The following is a 25,352-nucleotide window of genomic DNA, read 5'->3' as shown; positions in this document are numbered from 1 at the left end:
ATGTCTTTAGATGACATAAGAAGCACGTGGAGACATGTCCCAACACAACAAGCAGATGCTTTGTACATATGCGAATCTGGTGAATACATCTTAAATGCGTTTCTATGTGACTCTGTGGAGGACTGTATATCTGGTGATGATGAGCGGAACTGTTGTAAGTATTCGCTTGAATCTTTCTAACAATGATAATGTTTGAAACAAACACTTAAGACACAATTTTGTCGAAAATTGAGATCCAAATGACAAAATTAGAACATAGTTAAACATGTTAAATGCACAACTTTTAGTTATTGCCAACATGCATGTTTACCTTCATAAAAAGAACCCTGAACATAATTAGATAACACCTCCTGAATTTTATTTCAGCATCAATGGATATTGGGGACCAGTTTACCTGTGATGATGGCAGCCGTATATCAATAAGTCTTTATTGTGACTTCATACATCATTGCAAGGACGGGTCAGATGAAAATGCTTGTGGTAAAAAGAATTAATTGTATGCATGCAGTCTGTTTATTAAATTGAAAAAAAAAATAGATTTTTGGAATTATAGGTACTTTTGGTTATTTGTTCATCATACTGTATAAAGTCAATTGTCGTGAATGTAAATTACGGATTTTAATATTTACGGAAGGAAAAATGTTATAAATGCATTTATGCAGACTTTGGCAGATCCAAGAAATCAAATATAAAAAAAAAGAAAAAAAAATCCCTCGAAAAATAAATTCAAATTGAGTACATCGGAAATAAAATTGTTAGCGTCAATTCCTTAGTATTACAAATGTTAATCTATTTAAACAAGAACATGAACGACCTAATATATTAACTACATTGTAAACAAACAAAAAATGCAGTGGTATCAAAAAATGGTTACGGAATGACAAATAATTTGGCAATCCCAAAAATAAAAAAAAAGAAAATGAATATCAACAATTATGTTAGTACCGAAACACCGTGTATTAAAATAAGATATTTTATTTATGACTGAAAATTCTATACTTTTATGACTAACTGATTATTTTCGACTAAACTTTGGTCATTTATTTTTAGAGAGACGAGCATGTTCACCTCGTGAATGGCAATGTACCAACAGACAATGTGTAACCAACCAACAAAGATGCGACTTTGTGGAAAATTGTTTTGACAAAACAGATGAAATTGAATGTGGTAAATGCATGCATAATTTATTTTGAAAATCAATTATTAATCGAATGTGTTGACCAGTTGAAGCCTGCATGTGGGTGTGAGATGTTCTTGCTGAGTCGTAGTGCCATTGATGGCGTTATTTTGTGTTTCTTAATTTTGGTTGGGTTTTATAGCTCGTTTATACAGTCTCCGTTCCCATTCTTAAGTTGATTTTGTTCAGAACAGATATGCGAAATCCAAAAGACTTAATTCAATACAATTTCTTCACGAATAGTCCCAAATGGAGTCGTTTTAAAAAACTTAAAAACATTATGGTTTGCTTTGCGACTTTATCGTCGATATTATTAACCTTAAAGCTTATGATTGTTTTTAAAGGTCATACATAAATGTTTTAGAAACCTGTAGATTGGACAGTTTTCAATGTTATGATCAGCAATGTATACCCTCAACAAGAGTTTGTGACGGAATGGTTGATTGTAGTGGACTTTTTCACGAAGACGAATCTGAAGACTGTCTACAAAAAAGACAACATACTTGCAAAGATTGGTGGGCCGGCGGGGAAAAAAGGAATGGAGCATACCTTATCGATTTATATCTTAATGGTAAGTTAGTATACTAGTAGATGTTTTGTCTTTTAGGAGACCAACCACTAGTCAATGATCATTACAGTAATAGAGATTTTCATTTCCGATTGTTGATTATCCGTATTTTAGATGGTTCCTCATATTCGAAACCACCATCTTATGGTGTTTATATGATTTCATTATTTTCGATTCGATCGTATATGTGACAACGAATTTGATGGTAACGACATAAATCTGTGAAACAATATTACACTTGGTATTTTTTTGAATCGCAAACGTTTTACTGAATCTAATTATCGGTAGGAGGAAATTATTTGTAAATACGAATGATTTAATTTTCAATGTAACACGTCTTCTGATTGACTGACATTATTTTGTTATCAGCCCATAGACATAATTTAGTCATGTGACTGTCACGTCGTCGACGTTTTTTCATGGTTTTCTAAGGTTTAAAATTACGAAATAATTCCTTAGTGTCATGCTCTATGCTCATTTTAACATGGGTAGGCATTATATTCGTCGATATGTTACACTGAGCGTTAGCGAGGTGTAAAATGTAGTCAAATATAATGCCTACCCATAGGTCGAAGCGTACGAAAATACCGTAAAAATGTTTGGCTTTTCCCGTTTCCTCCCCGAGGAGTCTGTGCATTACATTTCATAATTGATAACTACGAGCAGGGTATGTATATGTTGTTTTATGAAAATATATGATAAAAGTTTATGCTAGCTGCTTAAATGTATAAATTTAAAAGGATATCGATGGACATAACGTTAATATACACAGTAAGTTCGTGCGCATGTGTCAAACATATTTTTTATGCTCATTATAACACGGCTTTGTTTACAAAGCGTAAAAAGGACATCATATTAGAATGGAACTTAGAATTAAATGATAAGAAAGACTGTGATATTTTTTGTCTATTCGAAATAACATACAAATATGATGCACGCTGTTAAATAACACGCTACGCGCGTAATTCAGTTTGAAATAAATGTTTTATGTTATTTCTTCATAGACAGAAAAGATATTACAATCATTTCTTAAATAAACATGCATGCGTCATATTCTTTAAGGTATGGAACATCCAATTTGCTATGATGATGTTGTATAAAATGCACTCAAAAATGTCGTCATTCAGCTCAATGCTAACCAAACCTTTAAACAAAATTAATCAAAAGGGATTTTGCTATGCTACTATTGACAACGAATATAATCTACCGAATAAGACTATTTACCGGGTTCGAAAAAAAAACACGAGACACACGACGGGCGCACAATGTAGAGTATGATCTTCTTACCATTCTTGAGTACATGTACCTGAAGTTATCCCCAGATTTTGGTAGTACCGTGTTGTTAAGTCTTTATGTTTGAATGTCCCTCGCGTATATTTGTCCCTCTTTTATAAAAAAAAGTATGTATACTTGTATTCAACGCTTCAGTAACTCAGTAATTCATACAGCTTTTGCTCCCCTCTATCATCATTCAATGAAATATCCCGAGATAGTCCGAAAGGTCGATTATTTAGAGTAATGTCATTCTATGTGATATATCTTTTGCACGACCGATGCGTTAAATAATATATGTTGCCTTTCCTTTAGATAAGACAAAAATAATATGAACTTGATATTTAATAAAACAATCGATTTTTTTTCTACTTTAAATAGATTAAATCCTGGTTTTAATGGCGTTCAAAAAGTATTTGAGTCAATTGAATCTTCTTTATTGATAGGAGCATTAATCATTCAAAGTAAAAAAAAATGCATTTTCGATACATATGTTTCATAGAATTGAGATGTATCGCTGATTAAGAATTGAAACAATAAAATTTGAGAATCCTTATGATTTATTTAAATTTCCAATATCTCAATTCAAATACTAATTATAAGCACTTAGGATAATATCTACCAATTATTTTACTTTCCATTTGACAAGTGATCCGTCAGTACGACTTATGATAGGACGAACACCAATTTTAAAAATGGCAACGAAAACAAGGAAAAGAGACAAGAGATCGGCGCGTCATCTGAACATGTGTTACTTTTTAGTAATTTTAAATTTTCATTTTCATTTGCATTCAAAATTAGTTAAAATACATAAATATAAGATTACAACTTATTTTCGCTATGCATCGAAAAGCAGCTGGTTTTATCAAGTTTGCAACCAGTCTACCAATTTCAAAGGGAACAGATTTGTGTTCCAATTGAGTAACACCAAAATAGTATTACAGATAGGCATATAAAATATATGCCATAATTCAACAATGTTAAATTTAGAACCAGACGTAATACTAAAAGTTTTAATGAAAGTCCAACACAAACAAAAGTAATATTACGACCCCTTACAATAAGTTATCATGACGTCACACGCCGTCCACTTTAAGACTTTGAAATAGTCTTCTTTTAGTTTACAAAAATCCCCAAGTTTGGCTATATTTATTTGTGGACTGGACCAGATTTATAGGACTGATGATATATTTTTTTACCTTTCAAGTAAGGGATAAGGAAACGTAATATAAGGCATTGTCAACTCTGAAATAATGCTAGCACCCTAAAATTTCCTTTGTTTAATCAGTACTAATCCAAGAACACTTTTTGTGTAAACTGTAATTAACCTATTGAGGATTATCAATATTTCTTTTTGATTTGCCCTTAGTGCAATGCTTTAAGACAGATCTTGATTTGCCCTTAGTACAATGCTTTAAGACAGATCCTACTTAATTCCATTTACTTCATTCCTGATAATGTTGACATGAATATTGAATTATTCGTTTTTTTAGAAACAGATTATTTTCATATGATATTAAAAAAATCTGTTTTCAAAATCTGTTCAGAAATATATCAGTGACACTCAACGTTTTGTTCGGAATTTTTCTCCTCGACTTCGACATTAATTCATTTTACGCTTAGCAAGCTTACATGTAGTATCTTTTTCGAGCCATATATATATATATATTTCTAATAACTTCTAAAGGATATGTGCATGTTTGACGGCACTTGAATAAATGATGAATAATTGTCTATTATCTTAAATGTACCTTAGATTTAGTAAGTTACACTGTAAACATATATTTACTCATAAGTAGCATGCTCGTTCCACTATACTTCATTATTTCCAATACAGTTGACATAATTGAATTATACCTTGTACATGACATATAGAGAAAGCTGTTATAGGCTGTGCCTGTTGCTCAATCCTTTTCATATCTTAATGAATAAAATATGTTTAAAATCAAGTCACTTGTGGTATAGTCAGAATTATAGTTTGTTCCAACAATAGGTCAAAGTCATTGTGTTGATAAAAAAAAAAAACTCTTACTCATAAAGTATTAAATTGAATATTATTAGTTACATAGTGTGTTAGTGACCTCATAAGGTATATATGAGGTCATTAAAATTCCATATGGGATTTCGCTCTCCGAATTCCAATAACCACTTGTTAGCTTTAAATGTGTTATATGAATTTATTTCAATCTTTCGTTGTCTGTTAAAACCTTTAAGATATTTTTTCTCTCAGTACAGTTGTGCATTTCGAAAGGGACGTTACATCTATATTAACTGTGTATTGAAAAGCCGGGCCTACCTACTAACCTAATATGGAATATACACGGTCTCTACACGGTTGCTTTTAACCAACATTTTTCTAGAAATGTACAGGAGGTAAGATAAACATACTTTCATATCATTATTGCTAGAGATACAGTTCGTATTGAAAATTAACTGTCTTCTATGATTGTAACTATTTACACTTAACCATTTATTATTTTAGAAAGTGCTTTGGTAGAATGCATATTCCAAGAGTCAAACGATCAGATTCATATAACAACAGTTGTCCACCATGATAATGAGGAAACGGTTACTTTAAGGAAAGATTTAAAAATAACGCCTAAATATTTTGCTAGTGATGCCCATATCATTAAGCTAAAGCAATTAGAAAAATGCCAACAGGCCATTGAAGTCAAATGTCATTTCTCACAAAGCAAGATGTACAGATCATCGCTAGATGGAGTAGAAATACACAATAAACAAAATCAAAGCAACTGTGGATGTCCGTTTGTCGGAAACTGTAATTATCAGACCAACAAGTAAGATAAATTTGTATAGTATAAGATTAGGAAATAAAGAGACAAACCCATTCACGGGTTAATCGCTATATCTTTTTCAAAGGACAACATGATGATAAAAAAATAGTCGGAGATACGACCAACCAAAACACCGTTCAAACCTATGATTGCGTGGGATAAATACCGCTATTTTTATAAGAGTGCATGTAACAAATTTCGTTGTAGAAGGGTCTAAATACAGCACAATCAACATTTTCCAAAGACCTTAAGAGTGAAAAAATATATATTTTAAGAAAACGTATTAGACTAGCAGGTCGAACAACTGATGTTCCTAAATCCTCCGGAAAATGTTGTTTGTGATGTATTTAGACTCTTCTACAACGATGTTTTTACAGCAGTTTTAATCTAAAGGAGCTATTTTGTGGTGTTTTCCTTTACGTCGGAATCGAGAGAAAAAAGGAGGCAGTAACACCACCAAAAACTAGGGGTGATCTCAGGTGCTCCGGAAGGGTAAGCAGATCCTGATCCACTTGTGTAAAATAGGGACAAAAGATACAAATTATTAGGGGATAGTAAAAACCATTGTTTATAAAAAAAAAACATTTATAAAAAACAACTTCATTAAGGCGACACCATTAGGCAATTAATAAAACGAAGTAAAGCAGAACAAGCTTCAGACATTCGTCTTACACAGAAATAAAGACTGAGTAAAACGAACCCAGTCTAAATCGAAAAAAATCATATGTGTCGAAAGTGTCAGGAAATATTTCCTTACTATTCACATCCGTCATAATGTTCATGACAATCAGTGAAATGTATTATTCTGCAGTGTCAAAATAATGCAAATAGGTCTGGATTACGATTTGAACATTTCTCAACAAGCAAAACAAACAGGGATTATGTTTTCTTTATCAAGCCAACAATGATATCTATACTGAGAAAATTAACAATAATATTATTATCTGTAAGTGTATTTCTATGCTCATCAACTCAATGCTCTTCAACTTCGTACTTTGTTTGACCTTTTTGACTTTCTTGGATTCGAACGTCACCGATGAGTCTTTTGTAGACGAAACGCGCATCTGGCGTATATACAAAATTAAGTTCTGGTATCTATGATGAGTTTATCTATCATTAAGTACTCATGGTACTGTAAACTCAACTTATTTTCAAAAAATACCATCCACTTGTGACATTTAATTGTTTTTGTAACAATGTTCCATTTTGCGTAAACAGTATCTACGTTCTGTTGATATATTTTTCTATCCTGACTATAATGTTTTTGTATTTTGTAGTTGTTTTATAGACAGCACATGCAATATGTTTACTTTTGAAGGTGCTATTGTGATAATGAACCACATTCCTGGTACTTAGCTGATGATAACGAAATAAGATCAGATATTGGTGTTCTAATAAACAATACTGATCTACCTGTTAAAACAATACAGATACTTGATGAATGGAAATCAAATGTCGATTCCTACTCTCAAGTTCATCTAGGGCCATTAAAATGTGAAAAAGGTATCTTAAAATCTAAATGAAATATTATCAACATTATCATGAAATGGTTTGTCTTATCAGTATCATTAATAAATTACAATTGCAAATAAATTCCAATTTAGAATAAAATTACTGTATATGAATATTAAGCGAAACTATGATATAAGCACATAAGAGCTCAACAAAATGACACATAGGTGTTCAGCATCAATGCAATACGTCAAACCGTAAATACTGTCATGTATAGAATCAGCTTTAAAATTATTTGCTGAAACTATAAGAAATAAATCGTCAACACTTGCCAAGCCTTGGATATAAGTTAATATGATTTTCATTTGTTTGGACAGTCGAATACATTAATGTTTAAGACAAAAAGTATAATACATTTCAAATATTTTTGTGATACAAAGAGCTACATGTAAGGCCATTTTCCCTGGTGTTCTTTTTTTCGATTAGATAGGTAAATCATGTATAAATAGTACATGAATATACATCACATCATTTTTTGTAATACCTTGAACAGGTATTCCTACATAAAACAATGCCAAGACTATTGGTTTTTTTAATCGATTTTCGATTTTGTTTACAAGCCCTATGCGCATAAGGTACCATTTCACGTATGAGCATGAATTGTCACATCATTTTTATTCTTTTATTAACAACAACAACACATGAAAATGACCAACAGATTCATTCGCTTTCTGGTTATTTTTTTAAGAACCCGTCTGTTTTATTGATTCGTGACAATAATGTGTCAGTTGATCAATCTTTATTTCTTCTTTTTCGAGGATTACAATTATTTCTATAACTTCTCATACACACTATTATATTATTTGATACATCAATGCACTCATGAAAGATAGTGTAGTATTCAATAACCATTTACACTATTGATAAACATGCATGTACTGCGAGTACTCTCAAATCGTATTTTCTTGTTAATTCGACCTGTTGATACTGTTTATAATGCTTTTATGTTATTTTATATTTATATAGATCTTGTCTGTACACCAGCTTTGATTATTTGTAAAATCTTCAATTTTTCACTTATTCTTACAACATTTGTATAAACTTCAAGATTATATAAAAACGTTTTTTTTTCTAAAGTGAACATTGATTGGTTAAATATTTCTCAGTGATGTCCTGTGTTTGAATTTGTTTGTTAGCTTTTGGGTCATGAATGTTTGTCTCTAATATTTAATTAACTGTGCATTTGTATTCAGATATCGCAGATCAAATTTATTCGTTAATTGAGTAATCATACGTTTTTTGATTGAGTTAAGTCTGCCAATTGATATTTTATCGTATATTTTTTTCTATGTTGTGATGTTATGCTATTGTTTTAGAAAAAGAGAGAAGGTTTGGATCCATTAAAACGTTTAATCCCGCTTCAAATGTTTGCGCCTGTCCTAAGTCAGGAATCTGATGTACAGTAGTTGTCGTTTGTTTATGTAATATATACGTCTTTCTCGTTTCTCGTTTCTCGTTTTGTTTATATAGATTAGACCGTTGGTTTTCCCGTTTGAATGGTTTTACACTAGTAATTTTGGGGCCCTTTATAGCTTGTTGTTCGGTGTGAGCCAGGGCTCCGTGTTGAAGGCCGTACTTTAACCTATAATGGTTTACTTTTTAAATTGTTATTTGGATGGAGATTTGTCTCATTGGCACACACACCACATCTTCCTATATCTATGATACGGTTTTAAATACCTCAACAATTTTCAATACATTTTAGATGTTGCAATAGTGTCAACTGTTTATTTATGCAGTAGAGGTCAGAGTGTACCATCAAATGTACTTTGTCTGTTAGATTATGACGAAAGAGGAGAAATTATTGGCTGTAGAGACCTGTCTCATCTATCTAACTGTGGTAAATTAACAAGTTCCGCATTTCAACTACACGTAGAAAGTTTCTTTAAAATATGTTTCAAGCAAATATCAAAAAGGACAACAAGGTTTCTAACATAAGGTCGGTTACTGCTGGTCAAGAATTAGACTAGTAGGCTATCCATCATCTCATCAATAAGCCATTGCTTCAGTTTTAGCATAATTAAATAGATACATGATGTTTGTAAACTTTTATTTCAGAAATCATGTACTACCTAAATTACAGAATTCAATCCACAAATATGACACAAAATCAAACCGAAACAACAAATGAAAAATCGTGAATAAACAAATGAACGCTGAATATACAAACCCTGAGATACGTCTCATAGCAATACAAATTCACACTCGTCAAAACAGTTCGGGAATGGGTCGCATTCGGAACTAAGAAGATATCTCATGACTTAGGTGTTTAGCCGTACATTAAGACGTGGTAAAATGTCGTTAGTTTAGATATAGACGTATCATATAAGCTCGACCAATTCGTGAAGGGAATTGTCATTAGTACATTGTAGTATTCCTATTGATAGCCATACATTTGTGGAGTGTCATTAGTCGGTATTAATATTTAAGCCTTATGAATTGTTCAGCTAAGTTCTATATTACCTTAACTGGTTATAAGTATGTTTATAACTCTAATATATTTAACCATAACACGCGTTGTAGTATATCAATTTTTATTTTATAATTGATAGGTATTTTTATACCAATGACGTCATTGTCTTTTTCATTTGCAAATAAACCATGACAGTAACATGGATGGCTTTTTTTCCAAACACGTAAAATGTACATATCAACGAAAACCATCTGAAAGAAATTTTGATCAATGTATAATGTACTACTCACCAACTTATGTCAGGAAAAAGGATGACTTTCACGCTTTTTAATTCTTGTATGTGGTATGGGTTTTCAGCATCGTTAAATGTTACAAGGTAACCTATAATTGATCTCTTCAACGTCATTTTGTCTCTCGTGGAGAGTTTTTTCATTGATAATCATACATTGCACCAGATCTTTCTTTTGTATATTGTTTAATCATAGGAGGAATTTTCTTCCAAAAAAAATTACAGTAGAAACATTGTAAAGGTCCTTTTCCGGAGTATCTTAATGGTCAAGTTATGTGTCATTGAGAGGACGTTCGTTACTATTTGTCTATATATAAAACAAAATACAAAAGGTTATTTTTCAGAAAAGTTCCTTTGTCCTCCAGGATACTTTAAGTGTCAAAATAGTTACTGCATTCCTCCAAAGCTGTTTTGCAATGGAATTCAGGATTGCCCACGAGGCGAAGAGGAATATAATTGTAGTAAGTTAAGACAATATAGAAAAAATGAACTGACAAGATCTTATTTTCTTTGTTAAAAAACTATATTGGTTGAGTAGCAAAATATAAAGATTTAATATAAGTTTTTTTTATTTGAATCTTTGACAAACAAGTTAAAGGAAGATAATTCAGTATTTAATACCAAAAATCGTATTGCACTTTTCCACACTGATACGATAAAACTTTATATATTTTCTATTTTTCACAGGCAAACCATTGTGTAGTGGTCTTTTTAGATGTCACAGTAGTAATTTGTGTTTAAATCCAGACAAACGTTGTAATGGATTTGCTGATTGCCCACAATTTGATGACGAACTACTCTGTCATACAGAATGTACAGGAACTTGTAAATGTCACGGATTGTCAAGAAAGTGTATATTTGAAAATATCTCTGAAATTTCATTTTTTTCTGAAATTCGAAAAATTGACTTGAGCCTGTCAAATTTATCATCTTCTAGTTTAAAACTGAAAGAAAATATCCTTTTGGCAGAATTGAATGTATCTTCGACGGAGCTAAACGATCTTAAACGATTAGAGTTTGGTGAATTTCATAACCTCCTTTTATTGGACATATCTTTTAATCAGTTGACAGCTATCCCAAAACATGTTTTCAGAGGATTAACCCATTTAAAAAGTATTCTTCTATTAGGAAATCATTTCCTTGAAAATATTTATCCCGAATCGTTTTCTGGATTAAACAGTTTGCCGATGATATCGCTTCGCGAAAATAATCTTTATCTGTTGATGGAGCATACTTTTTTTGGTTTAACAAATTTACAATCACTTAATATCACTGACAATAAAATAAAAAGGGTGGAGGATCGCAGTTTTGCAGGTTTAGGAAAGTTGAAAATTCTAGATATAAGACGAAATAAAATTACAACATTTCAAAAAAGTATTTTTGAAGGTCTAATCAATCTTAATAAGTTATACTCAGATGCCTTCGTATTTTGTTGCCTTAGACCGGAATCTGTAAAAGAGGAAGATTGTTTACCAGCCAGAGACGAGTTCTCGTCATGCTCCGACATGATGAGAAACGATATACTTAGAACGTGCTTATGGATTATCGGTATATGTGGTTTGTTTGGAAACTTATTTGTTCTTGCTTATCGCATTATTTACGACCGAAAATCGTTGTCAAAGAGTTATGGCATTTTCATAACTAGTCTAGGAACTTCAGACTGTTTGATGGGTATATATATGTTGACAATAGCATCAGCCGATGTAATGTTTCGTGGAAATTACGTTTGGAACGACCTGTCATGGCGGTATGGAGTCTCTTGTAAAATAGCTGGAATATTATCTACAGTGTCTAGTGAAAGTTCGGTGGTATTTCTCTTTCTAATAACTATCGATAGATTTATCGCGGTCAAATATCCATTTGGGGAAATAAGATTTGGACAAACATCAGCAATACGCATATCTGTTGTTGTTTTCCTTACGTCCTTTATAATATCCATTATCCCATTATTTCCTGGATCATATTTCGACGGAAATTTCTATTCACGGTCTGCAGTTTGTCTTGCGCTACCACTAACCAGAGATAAACCAAATGGTTGGGAATATTCATTTGGAATTTTCATTGTGTTCAATTTTATCTTATTCTTGATAATTGCTGTTACGCAGTTAGTGATATATAAAGAAGTTACAAATCCGATTCAGATTAGATCCACCAAGAAAAACCAGGACTTAACCATTGCAAGAAAACTATTCCTTGTTGTATTCAGCGACTTTTTGTGTTGGTTTCCAGTTGGCGTAATGGGTAAGAAATGATATATGCTAAGTAGCATAATCTTTAACATTCAATTTTCGTTATGTCAAGCTGAGTGTACATTAAGGGAACAAATGTCTAGCCTAGTATCCAGAGTACACTAATTAAATGAGAAACAAGAAAGATAACTGGACAAACAGTAATAGAAGTTAACGAATACCCACCATTAAACGATATCTATGGACACTAAAAATTCAATAAAAAACCCAGATATTCATATTTTCCTAAGCGGTAAAAATAACGCCATGTAACAATAAACATTTTACGTATATAATGACATGCGAATAAAAACTATATTCAAGATTAAATATCTGGAAAAGGATTTGAGTATATTACGAAAGGTGAAATAGATTAACGATTATCGTTTCTTTTCGAACATATACTTAGTATACTTATAGAATAAGAAAATACTATTTCAGACGTATGTAAAACGCAACCTATAGAACTTTAGATGTCAATAACTCTCTTTCAATAGATATAAATTCATTTTTGGTTTATCATCATGAAACAAATCACAGTTTCCCAAGTTGACGTTTGTTAATACTTTTACTTAAGGGCATACGATACAGTTACAGGGGAGGTAATGACGTTGCTAACGTAAAATGTTATTTTCGCGACGTCAAACTGTGACATATCGGGAAAAGATGCATTTTTCGACTGACTTTTATCATTCAAACTGATTTAATTTGAAAACGAGTTCATGGACCCCTTTTTTTCAAAACAGCAATTTGTTTCATTTTGCAGGGATATTATGTGACCCAAATTTTATAAAACTGTAAATAAAGGATTTTTTTTAATTTTTATAAACATGTAGCAAAAAATGACGAATTTTCCTCAATTCATGAACATTTGATAAATATGAGTTATTTCTGAATAAAAATACCTAATTTTAGGATACTTATAAAATACAGAAATTACCGATTATTTAACGAAAAACAATTTGTGTATATCTTATATAACAAAAAAGTTATGTCTTTCTTTCAAAAAAGAAATTACGGCCAAAAATCTGAATTTTGAGCAAATATTCAAAATGTCGACCTTATTTTACTCAAAAAGAAGCACATGAAGGTATATTTTTTATTACATATTTGATTTAATCAGGTAAAAAATAGCCTATATGCTAATTTTCACGAACTTGTAAATACAGGATCAAAACTGTATCGTATGCCCTTAATATAAAGTGTACCAATCTAAAAAACAAAATAATACCTATCGGTAGGTGTTAGCATAAGAGTTTTTTATTTATTTTTACTTTTTTGCTTTTCGTGTCGAATTTAACATGCTGTTAATTTTGGAAATAACGGATGTGTCTCTGTTTAAGAAAAAAAAAGGACATGTATTATTTCAACTTCTTTGTTATGAGTGATTGACAAAATAGATATCTAAAATTTAAAAAGTAACAAAAAATTGATATCGGATGTTCAGATTTCATGTACCCAACTCCAATTTTCTCATAATTTGGCTAATCATACTGACTTGATTGGTTATAAAATTGGAAAATATTATTATGCCACGGCGTTGTCAGTTTATTTTCGATTAATGAGTTTGACTGTCCCTTTGGTATCTTTCGTTCCTCTTTCATAATTTGAATAATAAAGACTTATTTTATGCTACATTTGCAGGATTAATGGCATTACGTGGGTATTCTATTCCTGCCGAAGTTTATGCCTGGACTGCTGTATTTATCTTGCCAATCAACTCTGCTTTAAATCCTTTCCTGTATACATTTGCATCTATCAGAGGAAACGTAAGTATCTAATACTTTTTTCGCTTATAATTTTCCTTTTCTATCTTCAGTTCCTTTAAAGAAGCCAGCGCTTCCGTGTTGACATGAATGATCATCATAAATAAACTGTTCACAAAATTTATTTGCTATGGAAGTCTAATTGTCAAGAGCATGAATACAAATACATTAGCCGTCTATGGCCGACCCTTTAGGCATTGCATGCTCTAATTGCTCTTCAACATGTTCAACTTTGTTCTTTATTTATTATTCTGATTTTTTTTAATTCGAGTGTTACTAGTGATAATTTTTAGGTAGAAAAGTGCGTCTTATTACAGCAGTTTTAATCCTGATATAAACGTTGAGTTTATCTAATAATCTGGGGATTTATAAATGGTGACATTTCTGTGTACTTTTACTGATTTAATATGGAAAGTCAGACACAGACAAGACGAATATGTACCTACCTAAACATGCTAAATGTAGTACTTATGCAGAAAGAAAATATATAAAAAAGGATTGATTCAAAGCTTGACAATTCAAATTAAAAATACGTGGAAACCATTTAACTATCAAAGTGATCAACTTGCATAAACATTTCACCTATATTGTACGAATATTCCATAACAAACTCCAACAAAATACGTTTGACATATAAATACCTACTAAACCCACCTTTACGCAAAAACAAAATTGCATTTATATCTTTTTTTTCCAGAGGTGTTTGCAGCAAAAGAATACATACCTAACTGGAAATGTGAATTCGAAAGAATTAAACGGTAACATTTGAAACTTTAAGGGGCCGTAATATACAATTCATATGACCAAAGTGATGCTTTGTGGAATATAACCCAGTAGCTGTTATATGCGTCAACAGATAAAAAAAATTAAAAGAGTTTTGCAAAATATTTCCCTGCATACTAGAATTGAATATTGTCAATTATCAGTTGTTAAACATAAGTTGAACAAAATAATAGGCAAGCAAAGAATAATGAAACAATTCAATATACGACTGTTTTGCAGTCGTTATGATTTGTATAAAGTTCGTAGTAAGCGCTTTTCCGAGTTTTTATTTATTTTTTGCAAGTCAATTACAATGTCTCAATCATGAAATAAATAGCTTATTTCCGCAATGCAATTACGCTGCATCTATAAAAGAGGGACGAAAGACACCAAAGGGACAGTCAAACTCGTAAATCTAAAACAAACTGACAACGCCATGGCTAAAAATGAAAAAGACAAACAGAAAAACAATAGTACACATGACACAACATAGAAAACTAAAGAATAAACAACACGAACCCCACCAAAAACTAGGGATGATCTCAGGTGCTCCGGAAGGGTAAGCAGATCCTGCTCCACATGCGGCACCCGTCGCATAACTGACGACAAAGTACCAGCCTTTCTAGTTAAAAACAATTCTAGTTATGTTGATTAAGGTACATTAATATATATATACATTAGATGATTTTTCAATTCCTATCATTAATTATCCATTTTTAGATGGTGACGTTCCCTTGTCACAATCTTACGGTGTTTAACCTTTAAATAGACTTATCAAGAAGGGATATAGTTACGATACTGATGTCAGGTCATTACAGATTGCTTATGTTGGCGTTAATATTGATTCACTTATAGGGTCTTTGCATCGGAACTAAACACATTTATTACAAAAACAGTTGTTTGCATGACACGGGTTATGTTCTTCTCATATATGTTATTATGGTATGATACTAAACCCCTAACGGGAAGGATTATGCCTGATATTCATATGATAAAATCATAATCTTTCAATCAGTTTAATTGATGTTTGGAGCTGGCATGTCAGTTAACTGCTAGTAGTCTGTTGTTATTTATGTTTTATTGTCATTTTGTTTATTTTCTTTGGAAACATATTCTGACATCAGACACGGATTTCTCTTGAAGTGAATTTTAAATGTACGTATTGTGATGCATTTACTGTTCTACATTGGATAGAGGTAAAGGGGGAGGGTTTAGATCTCATAAACATGTTTAACCCCGCCGCATTTTTGCGCCTGTTCCAAGTCAGGAGCCTCTGGCCTTTATTAGTCTTGTATTTTTGTAATTTTAGTTTCTTGTGTACAAGTTTGAAATTAGTATGGCGTTCATTATCACTGAACTAGTATATATTGTTTAGGGGCCAGTTGAAGGATGCCTCCGGTGCGGGAATTTCTCGCTACATTGAAGACCTGTTGGTGACCTTCTGCTGTTTTTTTTGCTATGGCCGAGTTGTTGTCTCTTTGACACATTCCCCATTTCCATTCTCAATTTTATTATCCTAAAACTGATGTTAAGATCGCTTAATTTTGTTATTAATAACCGTAACACTTGTTTATTGTCATTTATCACCTACTGACACAATTGCAGCTTCCAGAAGAACTGAACAAGGCAAAGGCAAAGTTATTTACGATGAAAATACTGAAGATGATGGTTTGGCGGATAAAATCGCGATAACAGTTGAAAAATTACTTCATGAGAAAAAAATCAAGGAAGACGAAGCGCACTTTATAATAAGCAAACTGACCAATACCACAGACAAAAATAGCATAACTAGGAATAGGGTAATAACATATCTGCACAGACATAGATTACCTTAGCCGTATTTGGCAAAACTTTTTGGAATTTTGGATCCTCAATGCTCCTTAACTTTGTACTTTGTTTGGCTTCATAATTTTTTTATTTGAGCGTCACTGATGAGTCTTATGTAGACGAAACGCGCGTCTGGCGTACTAAATTATAATATTATAATAAATGTTTTGCATGTGTAGTTTATGGTCTATGTCATTAAAACATTGGAAAAGATTCTTGTACCTTTTAGTGTTTCAGTTATATATTTGAATATTTAAAAACATTTTTCGGAAGGTTAAACCAAATGTCGTCAAATAGAACTTGATTTATTCCTTATTGTTCATGACATTGTGCAAAAAAAATACAGTTATTATCAGAAAACAAATCAAAAATCAGTAACAAACAGTTAAAGGGATAACTATTGAATACATGAAAATAAAACATCAAAGTCGGACACAATTTGTATTTGCTACCAAATTGTGTACAAATATTAAAGAATTTATCAAGTTGTTCTTGAATTATCATTTAAAACACAAACTTTCAAGGACGATTTGACAAACTTTCTAGGACGATTTGACAAACTTTCAAGGACGAAATGACAAACTTTTAAGGACGAATTGTCAAATATTTGACAGATTTATGTTTCTCTAAAAAGGGGTTATCAGTAGTTTAATCTTATGTCTCAATACTAACAAGATTAATTACTGTGGATTTATTATTATTCGTTGGAGACCAATTTCGTGGGTTTCATGGGTACAGGTGAACCACGAAATCAAATGCTTAACGAAATGCATATGTTTAATAGGCTTTGTATACAGAGAAGGTCAAAATTACGAAATCAAATATCCACGAATATGCAAATTTTCAACCATCTACGAAAATTGATACCCACGAAAATAAATGAATCCACAGTACATAACTGTCTCTCCTTAGTAAAGAAATTTCATATGTGGCGTTCTTGTGACGTTAAACTGTCTTAGTTCATATTTTTAAACCCTAAGGCAATTAGCAATGATCCATGAGTGTTATACAAAGTCATTGAAGAATGATTCGGAAATTTATAAACTAAAAAAAAAACAATTAGAGGCAATCATAATATCATATCGATGGAAAACTCTTGATCCATTCAAGTCTATAATATTTTGAACTGTGAACTCTCGAGGCAAAAATGTGGTTGAGTTATTGGTCTTCTAGAAACGTTTTATAGTCATATCGCATAACTATTTATTTTCTTGATATGCGTGTGTTAGATGCCACACACGTTGAAATCAATAACCTAACCATTATCATCATATGAATTACATTTTACTTTCAGTTAAGCACAGTATGTAAACGAATTCCGAGTATTCAAAAGAAGGAAGAAAACAGATATTAATTAGCATGAAATTCATGACAATAGATATTTCCATTGTATAATGAATACATAATTTAGTTAGATGTTGTAAACTCACACGATAGCCTAGAATTATAAATACATGTTGTTGATTTTTCATTTTGACTTGAAAACTGGTTGAAAAGAATTATATTGTCTCCTGTACGCTATACATTAATCCACAAGATTGGTGTTTATAATTGAAACCAAAAAAAACAGGTATTTTTATTTAAGAAAATGATAACGGAAAAAAAAATATTTTCTGTAAAAAATGCATCCAACGATCGATATTAGATAGTAATCAAATATTATACATAATATCCAATATCATTAAATATTGTGATCCAATATACAAAATATCGTTTAATTTTACACCAAAAACTCAAAAATTTACATACACAAATGTAGCATCTCATAAAGAATTCATTGTTTCATTAGCATGCTTTCTGAGTTTTGTCTAAAGGATTATTCTAAGTGATCTGTTCTATATCATGTATATGTTGTACATTTATGTCGCGTTGTAAACATTTAAAACAGAACAATATGATTGTGTTGTAAATTGTAGATTGTAAATTGTAGATTGTAAATTGTAAATTGTTGATTGTAAATTGTCGATTGTAAATTGTAAATTGTAGAACGTTTCATAAGAAATGAATTGTTAGATTGAAGAACATTCAAAACGGAGAGTCCCTTATCAAATGGCAAAATTGTATGGTCTTGATCTTCTAGAAAGAGGTTCAAAAAAAACAAAATAGTTTTACTACTTTTTTCCACAAATGATTTTTTCATGCAATCTAGAAAGAAACTATTTTAAAAAAAAACGACCCTTTTACAAAATTGAAAACAACACGTTTAATAATTTCTTACTTCCGAAGCGCTTTTCTGGATTTACCTTTTTTACAAATTATAAAAGTATGACCTTTTTGCAGTAATAGTTGTATCTTTCAAATAATGTTGTTTAATAAACTGTATTAAACGATATCTGTGTTATACTGTGATATGACTTTTGTATAGCTTATCATTATGTTTGACTGTAACACCTATGTCCTAGATTAGAGAGAGAGACTGACCCTAGCAAACATGTTTTACCCTGCAACCTTATTTATAAGGAGTTCCCAGATCTAGAGCCTATCGTTCAGTGGTTTTCCATTGTTTATGTCTTTTATAAGGGTTATTTAGTAATAAAAAATATTTTGTTATAAATAAGGACGTTTTTTTAATTGAAAGAATGGTTTCAGTCGTGACTCTTTAAACTCTTCCTTTAATAGCTTCAATGTTAGGATCAGCATTGTATCATATTATAATCGCTCGTTATTGTAAGTTCGATGAAACAGGAGGGTTCAAGATATGTCTCAAATTTTGAATCTTTTTGTCAGTGGACGTCATCTGATAATTTGAATTTGGACAGAAATATTTGGTCACATGCATAAAGCAAATATCAAGGTTAACTGCTACTTCTCGTGTTGACTCACATTTAATTATTTTCAAAAAAGGTTAACAATTTATCAATTGGAAATCTAAAACCAGATGCGCGCTTCGTCTACAAAAGACTCACCAGTGACGCTCGAATCAAAACATATGTAAAAGGCCAAATAAATTAAGTTGAAGAGCATTGAGGACCAAAAATACCTACACGTTTTATCAAATACAGCTAAGGTAATCTATTCCTGAAAAGCCTTAGTATTTCAAAATTTCAAAGTTTTGTTAACAGTTAATTCATTATTATTAACTTATCAATGATAACTCAGGTCAAGACAGAAGTGCTGACTACTGGGCTGGTGATACTCTCGGGGAAATAAATATCCACCACCAGTGGCATCGATCCAGTGGATGTAAAGGAACTCACCATAGATACCAGAACTAAAATTTTACAATTTTATCTTTAGACGCGCGGTGCGTCTTTAAAAGACTCATCAGTGACGTTTGAATAAATTTAATGTTTAAAAGGCAAAAAACATACGACGTTGAAGAGCATTGAGGACCAAAAATACCTACTAGACGTTTTGCCAAAAACAGCTAAGGTAATCTATTTCAGAGGTAGAAAAGCCTTAGAATCGACTAAAAATGCCACCATCTCTACAGATGAAAATGTAAAATTTTAATCGATCTATACTACCAATAAGGGACTTCAACAGTCAACCATAGATCGATAGAAGACTAACAATAACATTGCGCCATCAATGAAGACAAAATGTCAACTTTAAGCAAATATTTTATTGGTATTGTACATTCCCTGTTCTCTACCCTGGTTAAGCAACTTACCAGTACCTATCATGTGAATTTGTAATCATCTCATTCCCTTGTTCATGAAAGATTTGCTTTAAGAAGTCATCTAAACGTAAACAACAGACATTGCAATTAGGTAGATCAATCAAAGTCTTTAGCGACGTCAGAATACTGAAAATATAAGCATTTTACGGGAAAAAAACATGCTTGTGACACCGAAAATAATCACAACAAGGCAGCGTAAACAATCAATGATAAAATGAGTGACATATGCCATTTTTGTATTTAAGTACCAGTATCATTTATATACATCAAAACCTATCTAAATATATTATTGTACATAGTTTCAGTATGTCACTTATGTCATTGGGGCTTGAATATATCGTGATTTTACCACGGGTTGTCCCTTTATGTCGATAAGTTATCCCTCGCTATCGATCAGGGTAAAATATTTGTCATTAAGGGATGTGTAATGGTTTATGGTGTAAGTGGGAAGTTTACACCATCCAAGGACTGTATGAGCCTGTTTTTATGAATAATCTAAAAACCTAAAGCCATAAAATGTTTGTTGTTTTGGTACTATAAAATGGAACTTCTTTTCCTAAAATTACAAAAGTTATGAATATGTTTTTTTTACAAATCCATGCAAGAGATCAACGTAATTGATAAAGAAATAAATACCAGGTCCATTAATCAAGATGATAGATTAGTATATTGTTTTTTCATTGGCTATCAACACTGTTGTATGACTAATCATGTTACAGTAGGATGAACATGTACTCAAAAAAAGACTTTTAAAATCAGAGCTAGTTTCTGTGTTATTTTGTAAAAAGAAAGTCAAATGTTCAACAATGTTTTGATCCTTATACAGTGTAAATATAAAAAAGAAGATGTGGTATGATTGCCAATGAGACAACTATCTACAAAAGACCAAAATGACACAAACAGTTCATTTGCTTGTGTTGATTTTTGTCTTTTCTAAGTTGTATATAATAACTGTTGGCTTAATGAAAAGTGAAATTGAAAAGTACAATTACATATTCCGGATGGGCATATGGTAACTAAGTAAACATATGAACCTTGCTTGGTAGTAAGCCGACATATCCAAAGTAACCGTGTCATTCGAGATAGAGCTGTCTCATTAAGGTAAACTAACAATACATCACATATATCTCTTGGTGCTGCAGTGCTACAGAATTTTTTTTTAATCTTGCATTACACCAAGTTGTAAAAATTCTGATTGAGAATATAACTTTGTATCATGTGTGCGCTTTAAAAATAATGTGTTATATCACGGTATTTTATCCCCATTACAACAATAAAATCATAACGTGTTATCTTCAAATTAATCATTGTTATAAGCAATATGTAAAATAAAAGTTTTGAGGTTTTCTCTAATGTTATTGACTGATCTGTATTTTAAAATTAATGTTTTGAATTGTTCCTGATTTTTATAGTTGATGAAAACACCAAACAAACGTGAAAATGATATACCTAGAGTACATGCAAAAATGATAAAAGGCGAAAAAAGCATACTCACAATTTAATAAGTCGCTGACAATCTGGTAAAAGCAAGAACAAAACATATGTATCAAGATACAGAATCAACAAACAAATACAAAAAAATACAAGAAATGCTGGTGATCTCAGATTCTTCATCTCTATAAGCAGAATCTGATTAACAAGAAGCATTATATTTGTTGCCAGGACGATAAAGAGTTGTAATATACTGTAATATTCATAGATATGGTTACTTGATTAAATATGAACAAGGGAACATATCGTTGGTGCTCATATCCGGATTGGTATTCCCGTTTGAAAGAAAGACAAAAACGTTTTTGTTTTAAAAGATAACCACACATTGTTTTTTTTTTCTTCAATGTATTCTTATTTCTATATTTTATAAGTATTCAAAAAATGTATATTTTTTTTATTCAGAAGTAACTCATTGAATCAAATATATGTAGAAAAAACATCATGTTTTGCTGTATATTTATTTAAGTAAAAAAAAGTGCACTATTTACGTTATCATAAAAATTGGCACACACAATCTTTTCACGTACTCAAACCAAATGGCATTTTAAAAAAGAGGGGTCCATGAACTCGTTTTCAGGTAAAATAAGTAAGAATGATACAAATCAGTCGAAAACTGAATCTTTTCCCGATAAGTCATAGTTTGACGTCGCGAAAATTACAATTTACGTTAGCAACCTCATTGCCAACCTTGTAACTGTATCACATGCCCTTAAAGTGCTGTATAAACAATAAAACAAATAGTTATCAAAGGTACCAGGATTATAATTTAGTACGCCAGACGCGCGTTTCGTCTACATAAGACTCATCAGTGACGCTCATATCGAAATAGTTATAAACCAAACAAATACAAAGTTGAAGAGCATTGAGGATCCAAAATTCCAAAAAGTTGTGCCAAATACGGCTAAGGTAATCTATGCCTGGGATAAGAAATCCTTAGTTTTTCGAAAAATTCAAAGTTTTGTAAACAGGAAATTTATAAAAATGACCACATAAATGATATTCATGTCAACACCGAAGTGCTGACTACTGGGCTGGTGATACCCTCAGGGACGAAACGTCCACCAGCAGAGGCATCGACCCAGTGGTGTAAATAGTTATCAAAGGTACCAGGATTATAATTTAGTACGCCAGACGCGCGTTTCGTCTACATAAGACTCATCAGTGACGCTCATATCGAAATAGTTATAAACCAAACAAATACAAAGTTGAAGAGCATTGAGGATCCAAAATTCCAAAAAGTTGTGCCAAATACGACTAAGATAATCTATGCCTGGGATAAGAAATCCTTAGTTTTTCGAAAAATTCAAAGTTTTGTAAACAGGAAATTTATAAAAATGACCACATAAATGATATTCATGTCAACACCGAAGTGCTGACTACTGGGCTGGTGATACCCTCGGGGACGAAACGTCCACAAAACATTGTGTGTATGATGGTTTTGAATGAATAACGATCAGTAATGAGAGCAGCTTTACCTAAAAACACATATTCAAGATTTGAACCCTTTTGATATGCAAGTCTTTTAAAGAACGAGTTGCTCCAATGTTGTACTAAAAATTTGATATATTCCCCAAATATTTTCAAATTGCTTAATGAATGACTTCCGTTCAATGTTTTCGTGCCAAATGTGAAATTATCTGATTATTGAGTTTGAAATAAGTATTAATTTATCACGTGTTTGTCATCAGATCTAAAACGACTATTGACAAGATGGGTTGATGTTACTGGGAGTTAAACTGAAAAGAAGATGCAAACGATCAATTCACTTCTAATTCCTTTGAGGCTGTTCAGTTTTGTTCATGCTGTAATAATACCGGCTTTGGACTTTAACGGTAAGATACATTTAATTTCTTTAAGAATTTTAACTTACTATAAAAGAAGCCTTAAACCACTTCGTTTTAATTTCTGTTTATTCTTAAATGTTTCGCGAATAATTTTGATCTTCTGAGTTTTGTGTTACCAGTTAGATTGAAATCAATAAATATAAAATGTGGAATGATTACTAAAGAGACAATTGTCCACTAGAGATCAAATGACATGAAAGTTTAATTTGTTTTGATACAGCTCATGTGTTTGGCACTGAAACAATCCGTCGTCAAGATTTACCAACGTTAACTTTCATTTGTTTGGATGGACAACTTACATATTCCCAACAGACACGTAATTTAAAATTGTTGTGCTTGATACATTGACAATAAGTTCATTTATTTGGGCCATTATATATAACTACTAGATAAATTTAAACTAATAAATTGTAAATTAATTTACGTAATGCTTGTTATAATTAAGAAACTCTAAAATTCGCACAATTCATGGTTTTGATGTACGAATGAATGTGGTTATACACCGATGAGATTGAAATACAACAACACTTAATCCATCAAAGAGGATGAATCGTAGAATTGCTCAAAATTACAAAACACAGTTGATGAACAAAGGCCGTAAATGTGGAGCACAAATTCCTTAAAGTTTTGCCGAATATTAGGGAACATATTGACAATATCACGAATAATTGTTTCGATTGACATTTAACGTGGCTAACATAAATAATATTAATTAGAAGATGAGTGTCAATGTAAAAACACTCCATCGAAGTCATAATGTTTAAAAGTTTACAATTACAGGTCAAAATACGGCCTTCAACATAGACCTTTGGTTCTTACAAACTGCAAGCTACAAAGAGCACCAAATGATTAGTGTAAAACGATTCAAAGAGAAACCCAAAAAGTATATTCTATATAAAAAAACGAAAAACGAGAACACCTATGAATCTCAACAACATACGACAACCACTGAACAACAGGCCCCTGACATAGGACAGATGCATAGAATAGTTTTACCTGTTCAATTACTTTGCAACACAATTGGTTATGTTATCTTATTTGTTATGCATTTAAAGTTTAGTATGACGTCCATACTCATTGAACAAGTACACATTTAACTTACGTAACCAGCTGAGAACCGCCTCAGGGTGAGGAATTTGCTCGCTGTGTTGAAGACCTATCTATGGGTCCTCCCCGGCTGATGTCTGCTTTTTGGTCAGGTGTTGCCTCTTTGATACATTCCCCATTTCCATTCTCATTTTAATGTTAGGTTGCTGTATATTACAGTATATGTTTACAAATGTAATTTTGACCTTAATATATTTTATATTTTACCAGATAGTAACTGCATGTCTGATTTATTTGGTACTACGTATAAAGGCACGATCAACTATACCATTAACGGTTTCACTTGTCAGAGATGGTCAGATACAACTCCTAACAATCACAAATAAACCTGGGCTGGAGACCATAACTACTGTCGAAATCCAGACATTCATGAGGGAGGACCTTGGTGTTATACTACAGATGTAAACAAACGTTGGGAGTCCATCTTTGTTGTAATATCAATTTGTTCATTACTTTTGAAATACCAGTGGTCACTTGTGACTGAAATAAAGTACAGATGCCTTATAGTTAGCAATGTATTACTCGTATTGTCATCTGATTAAGTCATAGATATAGGAAGATGTGGTGTGAGTGCCAATGAGACAACTCTCCATCCAAATAACAATTTAAAAATTAAACCATTATAGGTTAAAGTACGGCCTTCAACACGGAGCCTTGGCTCACACCGAACAACAAGCTA

The 25,352-nt window shown here is 31.8% G+C and overlaps 1 protein-coding gene across 1 annotated transcript; it reads left to right on the top strand.

The window, feature by feature from the left end:
- On the top strand, nucleotides 1-25,078 carry LOC134700425 (G-protein coupled receptor GRL101-like). Its single transcript, XM_063561819.1, has 11 exons — nucleotides 1-154; nucleotides 367-480; nucleotides 1,051-1,167; nucleotides 1,542-1,748; nucleotides 5,500-5,815; nucleotides 7,131-7,315; nucleotides 9,030-9,164; nucleotides 10,371-10,487; nucleotides 10,714-12,267; nucleotides 13,899-14,023; nucleotides 24,884-25,078. The coding sequence occupies exons 1-11, from the start codon at nucleotides 1-3 to the stop codon at nucleotides 25,076-25,078; spliced, it is 3,219 nt and encodes a 1,072-aa protein (XP_063417889.1).
- The last annotated feature ends 274 nt before the right edge of the window (nucleotides 25,079-25,352 follow it).

Source organism: Mytilus trossulus, unplaced genomic scaffold (genome assembly GCF_036588685.1).
Source record: "Mytilus trossulus isolate FHL-02 unplaced genomic scaffold, PNRI_Mtr1.1.1.hap1 h1tg000138l__unscaffolded, whole genome shotgun sequence".
Classification (NCBI taxonomy): domain Eukaryota; kingdom Metazoa; phylum Mollusca; class Bivalvia; order Mytilida; family Mytilidae; genus Mytilus; species Mytilus trossulus.
The sequence above is the reverse complement of the archived record's forward strand: the minus strand, read 5'-3'. Positions and strand labels throughout refer to the sequence as shown.

What these genes read in the sequence shown, in the direction of transcription:
- LOC134700425 (XM_063561819.1), top strand. Translation starts at nt 1, where the DNA reads ATGTCTTTAGATGACATAAGAAGCACGTGGAGACATGTCCCAACACAA. An exon ending in GTCTCATCTATCTAACTGTG is followed by an intron (nt 9,165 to 10,370) that starts GTAAATTAACAA and finishes GTTATTTTTCAG; the next exon opens with AAAAGTTCCTTTGTCCTCCA. An exon ending in CGAAGAGGAATATAATTGTA is followed by an intron (nt 10,488 to 10,713) that starts GTAAGTTAAGAC and finishes TATTTTTCACAG; the next exon opens with GCAAACCATTGTGTAGTGGT.